This window comes from Aotus nancymaae, unplaced genomic scaffold (genome assembly GCF_030222135.1).
Source record: "Aotus nancymaae isolate 86718 unplaced genomic scaffold, 86718_ANA_hifiasm-v0.15.2.pri h1tg000062l, whole genome shotgun sequence".
Classification (NCBI taxonomy): Eukaryota; Metazoa; Chordata; class Mammalia; order Primates; family Aotidae; genus Aotus; species Aotus nancymaae.
The window spans coordinates 15,225,787-15,241,243 of record NW_026988476.1 but is presented as its reverse complement, the minus strand read 5'-3'; the positions used below and the strand labels follow the sequence as shown (position 1 = coordinate 15,241,243).

General features: G+C 37.5%; 1 protein-coding gene across 4 annotated transcripts in view; it reads left to right on the top strand.

The window, feature by feature from the left end:
* KLHL28 (kelch like family member 28) overlaps nucleotides 1-15,457 on the top strand; it is a 39,758-nt gene that overhangs the window by 10,950 nt on the left and 13,351 nt on the right. For all 4 annotated transcript variants that reach the window (XM_012456294.3, XM_012456293.3, XM_012456295.3 and 1 more), the window contains one exon: nucleotides 6,882-7,780. In XM_012456294.3, coding sequence (XP_012311717.1) covers nucleotides 6,882-7,780 — 899 coding nt within the window. The remainder of the gene's footprint in view (nucleotides 1-6,881; nucleotides 7,781-15,457) is intronic.

Sequence of the window (15,457 nt, the reverse complement as noted above, 5' to 3'; positions counted from 1 at the left end):
CTAGTTAACATAGTGAAACCCTGTCTCTATAAAACAATAGAAAAACTAGCCAGGCCTGGTAGTGTGTGTCTGTAGTCCCAGCTACATGGGAGGCTGAAGTGGGAGAATCACTTGAGCCCAGGAGGTCGAGGCAGCAGTGAGTAAGCTAAGATCTCACCATCATACTCCAGTCTGGGCAATAGGGGTGAGACCCTGTCTTAAAAACAAAAGCAAAACAAAAAAGAATTATGTTATGACAAACTGCTAGTGTAATTCATTTTATTTATTTATTACTTATTTTTGAGATGGAGTTTTCCTCTGTCACCCAGGCTAGAGTGCAGTGGTATGATCTTGGCTCACTGCAACCTCCACCTCCTGGGTTCAAGTGATTCTCCAGCCTCAGCCTCCTGAGCAACTGGGATTCCAGGAGTGAGCCACGAGGCCTGGCCATGTAATTCATTTTAAGTTCCCTATTTTTACCTTGCCTTTTTGAAGTTACTGGTTGACATTGTTTGGATTAAGCATTAAAACTATAATTTTAAAAAATAAATTTTATTCTCAGTAGTTCTTAAAAGGAATGAAAGTATGTCATGTGCATCTAATACAATGATAAAAATATGCATGGGCTTTCTTTTATGAAGTTACCTTTATCAGTGCCTTTTCTTTGGCCCATTTTAAACACTTTGATAATTTTTATTATTTTAGAGTAAAATAAATCATGCTGGTTCAAATAAATAGAATGTTTTTCTCACTAGTTGGAATGTTCAGAAAATATTTAAAAAGTTTTAACAACAGAGATCTAGGAAAATGAGATAAAGAAGTATTATAGGGGTATAAGTGTAGGGGAACAACTTTGTCATGGCACTCTGGTGACCTGGCATGTATTCGTATAGGCAAAGACTTGGACCTTAGGACTGCAGCTTTTCTGTGTCTTGACACACCTTGTGATTCTCCTGGAATATGAGAGGGTGAGAGGCCTCTAAGGAGCTGCTATGAGGTCATCTCCCAATTTCCCACTCACCTCTCTATTTCCCCTAGAAGTGTGTCATGAGACAATTTCTCTTCACTTCCCTGGTTGTGATTAGGTATTTGACTTTTGACCCCACCCCACACCCTTAGAATAGAGCTCAGAATAGAAAACTGCTTAGCCATAGTTTACATTGGGCCTGCCCCTTTTTTGTGTTACCATTTTTGATGTGTGGGACAAGGATCCAGGCAGTTTGCTCTTTGGCTAATCTTTTTACTCTCTAAGTAATAAACTATCTAAATCTAATAAACCATCTAAATTTTAAAACGGCTCATATGTCTCTTTGCTAATAGAATTAGTGAGGCTTTGGCCTGGCTTTTGTTGTATTTGTTCCCTTGACAGTAAGCAAACTTCCTTCCTTTTTTGGTATGCATGGAAAGGCATTGCATGGGTATAGTTGGCAATAACCAAGCTTTTTAAAGGTTGATAAACAATAAAAATAAATAACATCTACTAATTATTGAGTGCTTATGTACCAGCACATAGAAAGGCATATTTACAACTGATTTTTATAGTTTTGTCTGTTTTTTAACAAATGGGAAAACTGAGACTTTTGGCTGAGTTTCCCAAGGTCACATAGCTGTTAAACAATACAGACCATATGGTAAGCTGGGCAACCTGATACCAAAGCCCAGTCTCTTAAAACTATACTGCATATCATACAAATATACACGTGTGTGTATAGTTATGTGTTGTGTCTGTACATATGTGTGTATATATTTAGAGACCTATTTTGTGTCATTCATGCATGTCATATGTTGATAGTAATTTACCAATTTTGAATTGGGCACACAAAAATTAGGTAATCAATAAAGGATCTATCACTATATGATTCCTACTTACATTAAAAATTAATCTTGTCAATATTTCATCACCTTGATTTGAGAATCAGTAATTCTGCGATACTTGGTGTTGCCCAGGGTATCAGAGAAGATAAAGTAGATTTCTTATCTAATAGTAAGAGGTAGTGCAACATAGAAAGTTGAACACCTCTCAAGGGACAACTCAAAGAATTCACTAGTAATAACTCATATTTATTAAGAGCCTACAAAGTGATAGACACTATTCTGAACGCTTTTTATGTATAAACTCATTTAATCCTCAAAGCAATCCTATATTATAATTATTATTCCTGTTGTTGTTGAGTAACTTTCATTCCTTGGTTTTTCATGTGATAACTCAGATCTCCTTTTTTCCCAGACTCAGTACCTTGGTTCCATTGCCTGTAAGACATGATTTGAATTTCTTCTCTTCATCAGGTGTTACAGTTTGTTTAGATCCCTTTCAAAGGATGATACCCAAAATCTGTACTACAAATATGGGCTGACATATGCAGAGCAAAGCGAAAATTTCTTCTCTGTAGTGCTGTGTATTATAGTTCTGTTAATGCAGCTTAAACCCATATAAGCTTATGGTGTTAAAATAGTACTGCAATTAAAATCCCTAAACCTGTTAAACATGTTCTATAGATGAGTCTTTTATCTCTTATTCTATACTTGGGTAGTTGGTTTGGAATCTACTGTAGAATATTTACATTTATCCCTTTTAAATTTCTTCTTGTTAGATACCAGTTCTTTTGGGATCTTTATTGTGTTAGTCAATGCTTTTGCTGTCCTTTGCAGCTTCGTGTCATCTTCAAAGTTCAGGACATACAATATCTTCATCTTGGCCTTATAGAATACCACTAGAAACATCCCTCTAGGCCTCATCTCATTGAGTGATGTACTCTAGAGGGTATTTGTTCCACCAGTTGCTAATTTAGCTACCTAATCCAGCTTATAATTTTTTTACTTTTGTTCTTTGAAAAATCATGAAGGACATTATAAAATTACTTACTATTATCTAGTTAAATATCAAGTGTACTTTTCTGATCTACAAGTCTTCTAAATACATCTTTAAAAAGAAACAAACCTAGTCTGTGACATGTCTTACTATTTTTAGCTCATATATCCTAATCCTAAAGATCTTTATATCTTCTTATTGGTATTCACAGTCAAATCTTTAATAATTTGTTTTAGAATGTTATCTGAAATGAACAGAAATCTTACCGTATTATAGAATTTATTCATTAACCTGTCTTATTTTTGAAAATAGTCTCCATTCCTATGGTACTGGTAATGATTCAAGAATCTCATTTTCAGGTTCTTTTAAATACCTTGAAACATAATTGTTTAGTCTGAGAGAGATGAATTTACAAAGTAACTAGGTCTCCTTTTTTAATTCATTCTCTTATTTTTCATATCCACTTTCCTTTTCTGTTGTTCATCCTTCACTTTTTAGTCTATCATTCTCCTTGTTAAATAAGAAAATGAGAGTTGAAGGGGGTATGTTTCACAGAGCAACACATGTAATTAAATTAATTGCATTTAAAGGAATATAGTAAATAAATGTTTATAGACACCCAGGTAAAGTTGATTTTTGACCTTGATTTTGAGAATTTGAATTGGAGGAAAGGAAGATGAGAGGAGAAAGGTTATATATGAGAGGAGAAAGGAGAAAATCTAATGTATGGTTAAGAAAATATTTGGGAGCTAGCAAGTTTTTTTTTTATTTCCTTTTAGGTTTTGGGGTACATATGAAGAACATGCAAGACTGTTGCATAGGTACACACGTGGCAGTGTGATTTGCTGCCTTCCTCCCCATCACCTGTATCTGGCATTTCTCCCCATTCTATCTCTCCCCAACTCCCCACCCCCCAGTAGCAAGTTTTAAATAGAGCTGTAGTCATTACGTGAGCATCATAAGAGTAAAAGGTCAATGTGGGAAAGGGAATTTGAGAAGGAATGAGAATTAGTGAAAGTGGGGATATTGGGAAGCGGCAGTTTAATACAGTGAGACATAAATATTCTTAATACCTCAAGTTGTATATTGTGTAGAACTTTATACTTTAGAGAGTCACTTTCAGGTAAACTTCTGATATAAGTGGAATATTCTTTTTTTTTTTTCTTGAGACAGAGTTTCGCTCTTGTTGCCCAGGCTGGAGTGCAGTGGCACAATCTTGGCTCACCGCAGCCTCCGCCTCCCAGGTTCAAGTAATTCTCCTGCCTCAGCCTCCTGAGTAGCTGGGATTACAGGCATGCACCACCACACCCAGCTAATTTTTGTATTTAGTAGAGATGGTGTTTCACCATGTTGGTCAGGCTGATCTTGAACTCCCGACTTGAGGTGATCTGCTCACCTCAGCCTCCCAAAGTGCTGGGATTTCAGGCATGAGCCACCATGCCTCGCCAGGGTATTCTTATTTTATGAATGAAAAGATTAATACTTAGATTATGAAATGTACCAATTTCACCTAATACATTTCAAGACACAGATGGGACTAAAACACATTACCTTATATTTCCAAAGTCTGTGTTCTTCACTGATATTGTTATACCTCTATTGCCTCACTACTACCATAGTACTATTGTAGTACAGTATCACTTATTCTTATAGTTTATCATGTTTTCATGTACATTGTCTGATTGATTTTCAAAAGCCTCAGCTACATTATTACCTGAATAATCTAGTTCAGGTGTTATTATGATCTCACTCTGCAAATAAGGAAAACAAAGATTCAGAAGGTAAAGTTAATGAGGACTGCTTTCTTAATCCCATTACCTATTTTTTCTATCTACTTGCCTTTACTGTTGTTCATTCTTCACTTTTAAATCTAGATTTTAACTTTGTCATAAAACTGAGGCTAAAAGAAGTTACATAGGTTAAAAAGGTCAACAGTGGAGTCACTTACAGAACATATGCAGATCTGAACTTATGGCTTCTGATTGCTGTCTTCTTAGTAGTATGTATTATACTATGGGAAAAAAGTACCTACTGGAAGACCCAGAAGCTTCTCGGGACTTGTTTATACATGACTGCAATAATATTTGAGAATTTTTCTGGTAGATAACTATGAGCTTATTTGCAGAGATCGGAAGTAGTGGCTGTTATCAGCTGTAAAGTGGCCATATTAATATAATTTATTAACTGAATTAAAATTCAGTGTGAAATAAGTATGAAACAATTAAGTACTTGACAAAGATAAAAATTTCAGTTGTTGGATTTTTTTCCACTTAAAAATGTACAAGAACGAAGTGCTATACTCTCTCAATTCTGCTAACATTTATATTATTTAATAGCATTCAAAATGTTTGAATTGATGGAATTGATGGTTTTAAGATGGAAACTGAAATACTTTTTTGTTATTGTCATAACTTGTGTTTCAAATGTGAGTGAGAGAGAGAGGAAATATCTTATATCGTATACATGCCCTGTATTCGTTTTGTCTAGTCTAAGCAACAGCTATATTCCATTCTGAAATATCCATGTATTAATTCTTAAGGTTGCTGTAACAAATTACACAAGCTTGGTTGCTTAAAACAAAAGAAATGTATTCTCTCAAAGTTTTGGAGGCCGAAAGTCTGAAATTAGTGTCAGTGGACTGAAATTAAGGTGGCAGGACCATGTTCCCTCCGGAAGCTCTACGGGAGAATCTGTTCTTGCCTCTTCTAGCTTCTGGTAACTGTCAACATTCCTGGCTTTGTGGCTGCAGCACTCCAGTCTCTGCCTCTTTAGTCACATGACCTCCTCTTCTGTCTGTGTCACATCTCCCTCTGCCTCCTTATAAGGTACATGCTGATTGCATTTTGGGCCCAGTTGAATAAGCCAGGATCATCTCCCCATCTTAAAAGTTTTAATCCTTTCCAAAGTCCCTTTTTGCCATATAAAGTAATATTCACAGGTTCCAGGGATTGGAATGTGAATGTCATTTGGGGAGCCATTATTCTGCCTACCATAGTCTTTATTGTCTTTCCACTTTCTTTTCTTTCTCATCCCTTTTCTTCCCTCGTATTTTTATTCGTTTTCATCTTCCAGAAGCACAAAGTGGCAAGTAGATTGATTGGGTATGATCCAAATTAATGATCAAGAATTGAGGCTGGGTGTAGTGGCTCATGCCTGTGTTCCCAGCACTTTGGGAAGCTGAGGCAGGCGGATCACATGAGGTTGAGAGTTCGAGACCAGCCTTGCTAACATGGTAAAACTCCGTCTCTACTAAAAATATAAAAATTAGGCTGGTGTGGTAGCAGGCACCTGTAATCCCAGCTACTCAGGAGGCTGAGGCAGGAGAATGGCTTAACCTGGGAGGTGGAGGTTGCAGTGAGCCGAGTGAGAGTTGCACTCCAGCCTGAGTGACAGAGTGAGACTCCATCTCAAAAAAAAAAAAGTTGAGTGGCTATGGTATAGATCAGTAAGTGAACCTTATTGCCCTCATTATAGAACTTTGGATTCTGTTCATAATTATTTAAATTAATTGGTTGTAATGGTACCTTCATTAAATTCAACACCCTCTATCAAAGCAATTATTGAAATTTTGGGTAAAGTGTGTTAACATGAAATTTCTGTCCAATGAAAGCATCTGTTGGTTGGCAAAAAGTGTTGTTTGTTCTACATCTAATTTTACTTTTAGCAGGTTTTTTCCCTCATATTTTCATTTTGTTTCGGTGGTAGCTCAGACCTGAATTTAATGCAAGGGAAACAAGATGAAAAAGTTGGTAGAGTTTTGATCCAAAAGTCCATTGTCAGAGATTTTTATGGTTTGGGGCATTTCATGTAAACTTTTGGGCTTCCATTTCCTAATATCTATAATAAATAAGTTGAATTATGTGGTTGTTAAATCCCTTTTTTTAATTATTTTTATTTTTAAGGGTGCCTACTGCCTGGAGTTAAATCCCTTCTAACTCTGAAAGCCTCTGGTTGTAGTATTTACTATGAAGTATTTAAAAACAATGAACAGGCAAATAAATTACAAATCTGATTATTCTATACTATTTGAAAAGCAGTATTATTGACAAGATTACTTTGAAATAACTGTTCATGCTTTTTTATTTTTCTGTAGATGGACCACACATCCCCGACCTACATGCTTGCTAACTTAACCCACTTGCATTCTGAACAACTTCTGCAGGGCTTGAATATTCTTCGCCAACATCACGAACTCTGTGACATCGTTCTTCGAGTAGGTGATGTTAAAATTCATGCTCACAAAGTGGTACTTGCCAGCGTCAGCCCGTATTTCAAAGCTATGTTCACTGGAAACCTTTCTGAAAAAGAGAACAGTGAGGTTGAGTTTCAGTGCATTGATGAAACTGCTCTCCAGGCCATTGTGGAGTATGCCTACACAGGGACTGTTTTTATTTCTCAGGACACAGTTGAATCTCTCCTGCCAGCAGCAAACCTACTTCAGATAAAACTTGTCCTGAAAGAATGTTGTGCATTTCTTGAAAGCCAACTTGATCCTGGTAATTGTATTGGAATTTCTCGTTTTGCAGAAACATATGGTTGCCATGACCTTTATTTGGCAGCCACTAAATATATATGCCAGAATTTTGAAGCTGTTTGCCAGACTGAAGAGTTTTTTGAGCTTACACATGCTGACTTGGATGAAATTGTTTCCAATGACTGTTTGAATGTAGCTACCGAAGAAACTGTTTTTTATGCATTAGAGTCTTGGATCAAGTATGATGTACAAGAACGCCAGAAATACTTAGCACAGTTACTAAACAGTGTACGATTACCATTGTTGAGTGTTAAGTTTCTCACTAGACTATATGAAGCAAATCATCTTATTCGTGATGATCGCACTTGTAAACATCTTTTGAATGAAGCCCTAAAGTACCACTTTATGCCTGAACATAGACTGTCTCATCAGACAGTCTTGATGACACGACCTCGCTGTGCTCCCAAAGTACTTTGTGCAGTCGGAGGGAAATCTGGTCTCTTTGCCTGTTTGGATAGGTAAATAGAAGTCTTTCCTAAATGAATGATACTGATTGATTTTATGCTTTTTAAATGTGCGGATTTTCTATATTTTAAAAATAGTTTGATTTTCTTTGCTTCTTTTTAGTTTTTTTCTTCTTAAAATATATATGTGATTTTTAAAAATTATATTGTCATTCTCTATAATGCTCTCAGTTATTAACCACTCCCCCAAGTACACATTTTATCTACCTGGTTACTTATTAACTTTTCCTCCATTTTATGTCTTCCTTTTTTGTTTGTTTGTTTTCCTGGAACCACGTACATCTTTATTTGAGTCAGACTACATCAGAAGAGATTTATTATTGTCAGGTATATCAGAAGATACCAAAGAAGAGAGCTGGGAACATGTGTTAAGGACAGAGTGGGGTCAGGAATGTGTTTGAATGAAAACAGTTCATTAGAAGTGCTACCAAAGAAACGAGAAAAAATAGGATACTGATATAAATTAGGCATTTTGAGTACAATTTGTTTTCTTCAGTGTAAGTATTTTTAAAAGACAGCATTAAGAAGTGTGTGTGTGTTTTTTTTCCCCTAATAATTTAGAGCAGGAATTGTCAGACTTTTTCTATAAAGGATCAAACAGTAAATATTCTAGACTTCGTGAGCCATATGATCTTTATGGCATCTACTTAACTCTGCCATTGTAGTCTGAGAGCAGCCATGATAATACATAAATGAATGAACCTGGGTGTGTTTCAATAAAACTTTATTTAAAAAATAGCTAGTGAGCTAAATTTGGCCCATGGTAATAGTTTGTCAACCCTTAATTTGGTGTGTTATACTAGTAACTTTTGTATGTTGAAAATATAGCTTGAAGTTATTTTTGCTTTTTCTTAATAGGATTGCTTCATGAAAACTTTTGTGTTTAATATGTTTTTTTAATACTGTGGATTTCTTTCTGACCATTTCCAAAAATTTGGTAGATTGCTTTCCCTTTCTAATGTTAGGAAACTTGGTGTTTCATCAATGCAACTGATAAATTCTGCATTTTTAAAAAAGTCTCACAATACCTGTAATCCCAGCACTTTGGGAAGCCAAGACAGGAGGATCACTTGAGGCAGGAGTTTGAGACAAGCCTGGGCAATATAACGAGATCCCGTTCCTACAAAAAACTTAAAATATTAACTGGCATGGTGTCACACTTCTGTAGTCCCAGTTACTGGGGAGGCTGAGGCAGGAGGATTGCTTAGGCCCAGGAGTTTGAAGTTGCAGTGAGCTGTGAATGCACCATTGCACACCAACCTGGGTGACAGAATGAGACCCTGTCTTGGGAAAAAAAAAAGACCTGATAATACATTTTATGTATGTATGTATGTATGTATGTACGCATTCATTTATTGAGATAGAGTTTGGCTCTTGTTGCCCAGACTGCAGTGCAGTGGTGCGATCTGGGTTCACTGCAACCTCCGCCTCTCAGGTTCAAGCAATTCACCTGCCTCAGCCTCCCAAGTAGCTGAGATTACAAGCATGCATTATCACACCCAGCTAATTTTGTATTTTTAGTAGATACGGGGTTTCACTATGTTGGTCTGGCTGGTCTTGAACTTCTGACATCAGGTGATCCACCCACATCGGCCTCCCAAAGTGCTGAGATTATAGGCATGAGCTGCCGCACACAGCCTCATAATACATTTTGAACTGTAATCTAAAACTAGTATTGTTGAGACTGGGCTACACATAGATAGTTATGTTAGCTACACATTTATTGTTTAACTCTTATTCATTAAATGTACTGGTTACTGGCATAAAGTAAATTATATTAGTATTATGACAAAAATTTTCAAATATGCATTTACATTGTAAAAATTTTTGAGCAGTTGCCTCTTATTTTCTCAACTATTAAAAATAACAAATTGTTGAATAATAACTGTTCATATCTTTAGACAGTAATATCCATCATAATAAAATTTTAAAAATTAAAAGTATTATTTGCACAAAGCTGTTTATTGCAGCCTTATTATAACTTTGGAAAAATTAAAACCAACCTGAATGATCATTAAATTTAACTCTGTAAAAAATATTAAACAGCTGTGCATCAGATACACTGCTAGATAATTGGCCTTCAACAAGTTCATAATTTAGTAAAGGAGACATCTAGAAAATAATAACACATAACGTTAATGCAGTGATCAAGATAATTTTATAGAAAGATTAAAGAGAGCCTTTTATCCCATCTGCGGGATTTAGGGAAGAGAAATTGTGGAGAAGTTCATGTACAAGTTGAGTGTTGAATGTTAAGCAAGAATCAAGCATAGAAAGAGTAAAGGTCACGGGGAATATGCAAAGACACAATGGCATGATACAGTATGGAATATTTGGGAAACTAAAAACTGATTGATATTCAGAAGTAAGGGATTTAACCAAGAAGTGTCAGGCAGTGGTCTTTGAACTAAGTCAAAGAAGTTATTGTATGCCATGATAAAAAATAAAGACTTTTATGTGGGTTGCAAAACCATTGTAAAGAGGTTAGTGAAATTATCAGATTTGTATATTAGATCATTCTGGCTGCATTATGGGAAAAATTGAGAGGCCAGAAATAATATCAGATTGATTAAATAAGTTGTTATTTTAGAACCTCTTATCTAATATAGGCAAGAGATGATGAGATCCTAAATTGGGGTAGAAGTGGTAAAGATAGAGAGTGGGGCATTCATTTAAAAAAAGTTTGAAGAGAGTAAATTGACAGGATTTGGTGTTTAAATGGATGTGAGGGAGGGATGGTGAGGAAGAGGGAGGAATCTGAGATGAATGAGCTGTTTTGATTAGATATTGCATGGATGCTTCATATTTGTATATAGATGAGACAGAAAGAGAATATAGGAAGAGAAGCCACTTTTAGGGGAAAAGTTTTGGGCACATTGAGTTTGAAGTGCTTCTGAAATATCCAGGTAAAGGATATTCTATCCTTTACCTGGATATGAGTACACAGCTCAAAGAGCTCAGGGCTGGAAATTTGGAAGTCATCTGCATATAGTATAAATTAGAGGTATAAATTCAAACTATGAAGTCTTTGATGGACTTATTTATGGTTTATTCCCTTCTTTGCCTGGTGAGAAAATATAGTGAGGAAAAAGGATTGTGAATGAAAATCTGGGGAATATTAATATTTAGGATGAGGGCAGCAGGAACAATTTTAGAGGTAGGAGAACCAAGAGAATAGTGCCATAAAAAACAAGGAATTTGTGTGTCGAGAAGGAGGAGTGTGATAAACTATATAAAATGCACTGGAAAGATCCAGAAAGATAAAAATGGAAAGGTGGCTCTTAAACTTGGCTTTATGGAGATCATTGATGACTTTTGGTGGGTAATTTCAAACAGCGTTGTAGAAATGCTGTAGACACATTTCAGTGGGTTGAGAAGTGAATACAAAGTAAGGAAATGAGCTATGAATTAAGACGATTCTTTTAAGAATCTTGCCAGAGACAGAAAGGACAGAATTAAGACAGTAACTGATAGCATCAGGGGAAGTTTTGTTTGGTTTCATTTTGTTCTTGAAGAGAGAGACATGAGTATTTTTATACTTAAATGAGTAAAGAGATAAGTAAAGAGGAATAGGGTAAAGATATAAGTAGAAGAATGTTCATTGATGAAGCAAGATCTTAGAGGAAATAGCAGAGATTGATATCAAAAACAAGGACAGAAAGTTTTGAATAGGAGAAAGACTTTTTATGCCTCAAGACAATTTAGGTTTACTGGCAGGGGGAGGGCGAAAGCAAGGGTTTAAAACAGATCTTGTCCAATGGCTTTAGTTTTTTTCTTTAATTAAGAGAAGAGGCCTGCTAGAGAAGAAAGTGGGGATTGGATAGGTAGCTTAAGAAAATTGAGGAAGCTCTGAGAACTGTATTGTTTCTACTTACACATAAGGATGGCAATACACTGAAAGCATTTTTTGAATAGTTGTGCAAATATGTTAAATGTTGAACGGACATTCAGCCACATCACTCAACACGATAAATTACAGGTCTAATTCCAAGAATGAAACTCTCATTAGAATTGATTATTATTTGCCTTCTTCTATAGTTTAAATGTGTCCCTCCAAAATTCATGTGTTGGAAACTTAATTGTTGTTGGAACAATATTAAGAGATGGTGCCTGGCCAGGTGTGTTGGCTTACGCCTGTAATCCCAGCACTTTGGGAGGCCAAGGCTCCCAAAGGTTGAGAGTTGATCACCTGAGGTTGAGAGTTCAGACCAGTCTAACCAACATGGAGAAACCCGTCTCTACTAAAAATACAAAAAATTAACTGGCAATGGTGGCACATGCCTGTAATCCCAGCTACTTGGGAGGCTGAGGCAGAATCACTTGAACCCGGGAGGCAGAGGTTGCAATGAGCCAAGAACGCACCATTGCACTCCAGCCTGGGCAACAAGAGCGAAATTCCATCTCAAAAAAAAAAAAAAAAGAGTTAGGCCTTTAAGAGATGATTAGGCCATGAGGGTTCTGCTCTCATGGAGAGATTAATGCCATTAGTGTGGAAGTAGGTTAGTTATCTCAGGAGTGGGCTCCTGATAAGAAGATAAGTCCTGCTTGCATTTTCTCTTTATCTCACTCGCTTATACTTCATGTGATGACTTCCATCATGGAATGACCCTTCCCTGATGCATGCATCATGCTCTTGAACTTTACAGCCCCCAGAACTGTGAGCTAAATTAACTTCTGTTCTTTATAAATTATGAAATAGTTTGTTAGAGCAGCAAAAATGGGCCAAGGAAGAAAATTGATACCAAAAGGGGGTCATTGTTATAACAAATATCTGAAAATATGGAAGTGGCTTGGGAACTGGTTAATGGGTAGAGGCTAGAAGAATTTTAAGTAGCAGTCTAGAAGAAGCCTAGATTGCTGTGAATAGAATGTTAAGGGTGATTCTGGTGAGGACTCAGAAGAGAGCCATAGGGAAATTCTGGAACTTTTTAGAGATACGTGGGCATGATCACAATGTTGATAGTAATGTGAACAGTAAAGCTATTCTGATGAGGTCTCAAGCAGAAACTGAGAGTAAAGGCCATCCTTGTTATACATTAGCAAAGACCCTTGCTGAATTGCCTCTGTCCTAGGACTTTATGGAATGCAGAACTTCAGAGCGATGAACATTCAGGCTGCTTTGTGGCTGCTTTTAACTGCATATAGTAAGGTGCGAGAGGGAAGGAATGATTTAAAAATGGAATTTATAATTAAATGATAAACAGAACAGAAACACTTGGAGAATTAGCAGCTTGACCTTGTAAAAAGCGAAAAAGTATCTTTTAGGAAAGTAAACCAAGGATGTGTGCTAAAGAGATGACTGGTTCCAAGAGAGCCAAATGCTAGTCAAGACAATGGGAGAAAGTCCCTGAAGCCATTTTAATATCTTCAAGGCTGTGCCTCCCATTGTAGTGTCAGAACACTAGGAGGGCAGAACGGTTTTGGGGGACCAAGCTGGGACACCATACACATGTTCACTGCCCATGGCCACCTTTGCTCTCCACATTCCAGTGTAGCTGCCCCAGCTGTGGCTCAGATAGGCCCAGATGTGGCTCAGGCTGCTTCTAGAAGGCACAAGTAGTAAGCTTTGGTGTTGGCCATGTGATGTTAAGTCTACAGGCTTGCAGACTACGAGAGGTATGGGGGCATGGCTCCGTTTTCCTACTCTAAGAGTGTTGCAGATAGCCCAGGGGGTAGGCAGAAACCTGTCTAGAGGCAGAACCACTGCAGAGCCCCCTCACTAGGGCAATGGCTAGGGGAGTAATGGGAATGGGGCCACCCCCAGAACCACAGAAGTGTAGTGCAAGCAGTGTGCAATGTCAACTTGTCAGAACTGTAGGCACAAGATTCCAGCCTGTGAGAGCTGCATGGGCTAAGCCCAGCAAAGTCATGGGGGCAGGGCTGCCAGAGGTCTTAGGGGCCCAACTGCTGCCCCAGTGTATCCAGGAAGCAGGACATGGAGTCAAAGGAGATTATTCACCAGCTTCAACACTTAATGGTTTCCTTATTGGGTTTTGGACTTATTTAGGGCCTCTTACTCCTTGTCTTTCCTCTTTCTGCCTTTTGGAACGAGAATATCTATCCTATACCTCTCACCAATGTATTTTGGAAGTAAATAATTTGTTTTGATTTCATAGGCTCACAGCTGGAATGGAGTTTGCCTCAGGATGTATCAAGCCTTAAATTTATCTCATATATGATTTAGATAGACTTTGGACGTTGGACTCTTGAGGTGATACCAGAATGAGTTAAGACTTCTGGGGCTATTGGGATGGAATAAATATATTTTGCATGTGAGAAGGATATGAATTTTGAGGGCCAGGGGCAAAATTCTATGGTTTGAAAGTGTTCCCCAAAAGTTCATATTTTAGAAACTTAATTGCCATTGAACAATATTAAGAGGCAGGGCCTTTAAGAGGTGACTAGACCCTGAAGGCTCTGCCCTCTTGAAGGGATTAATACCATTATGTGGGATTGAGTAAATTATTGCAGGAGTGGGCTCTTGATAAAAGGATAAGTTCGGCTGCCATTTTCTCTGTCTTGTGCACAGGCTTGTTAGCTACCCATGTGATGTCTTCCACCATGAGATGAACCTTTCCCAATGCCAGCACCATATTCTTGGACTTCCCAGACTCCAGTACCATAAGCCAAATAAACTCCTGTTCTTTATAAATTACCCCGTCTGTAGCATTCTGTCAGCAGAAAATGAACTAAGACACCCTCAAAAGACCATAAGGACTAAAGACATTATATGTTGTATGTATTTAGCTAAATCATCTCCAGAAATCCGTAACTTCTAGATAATCCATCATCATAACCTTTAGTCTTACTATCATTTTTATTTACTCTCATATAAATAAACATATGAGAGTCTTACTCTCATAAAAATAAATATATGGCCGGGAGCGGTGGTTCACGCTTCTAATCCCAGCACTTTGGGAGGCTGAGGGGTGAGAATCACGAGTTCAGGAGTTCAAGACCAGCCTGGCCAACATGGTGAAACCCGTCTCTACTAAAAATACAAAAAACTAGCCAGGTGTAGTGGCAGGCACCTGCATTTATAGCTACTCAGGAGGCTGAGGGAGGAGAATCGCATGAGCCCAGGAGGCGGAGGTTGCAGCGAGCCAGGACCGCACCATAGCACTCCAGCTTGGGCAACAGAGCGAGACTCTGTCTCAAAAATACATATATATGTTGCCCGACCATATATTTATTTTTTTGAGAGTAAGACTCTCATATATTTACTTATGTGAGAGTAAATAAAAATGATAGTAAGACTAAAGGTTATAATGATGGATTATCTAGAAGTTACGGATTTCTGAAGATGATTTAGCTAAATACACACAACATGGCAGCCTTTGTCATTATTGGTGACTTCAACACATTCAAAAATCTTGGTTCACACATTCCACTCTTTGACAGTGATTTTCTCTTGCCAGCTTATTTATTTCAGTACACACCCTCCAATGAGTCTTTGTTCCTTTCAGGATTCTTCATCCATTGGCCCCATAATCAGTTAGTAGAACTAATTGTTCTTTAGCTACCACATATTCTTATCTTCCCAGCTTGCCTAGCTTAGATTCGAGGAACATGACAGCGTCATTCCTTTAAACACACCATGGCTCCTTTGCCTTTCTGTTCCTCATGATACTCCTTTAGTTAAATTCAATTCTCCACTTATGCCATGGCTGC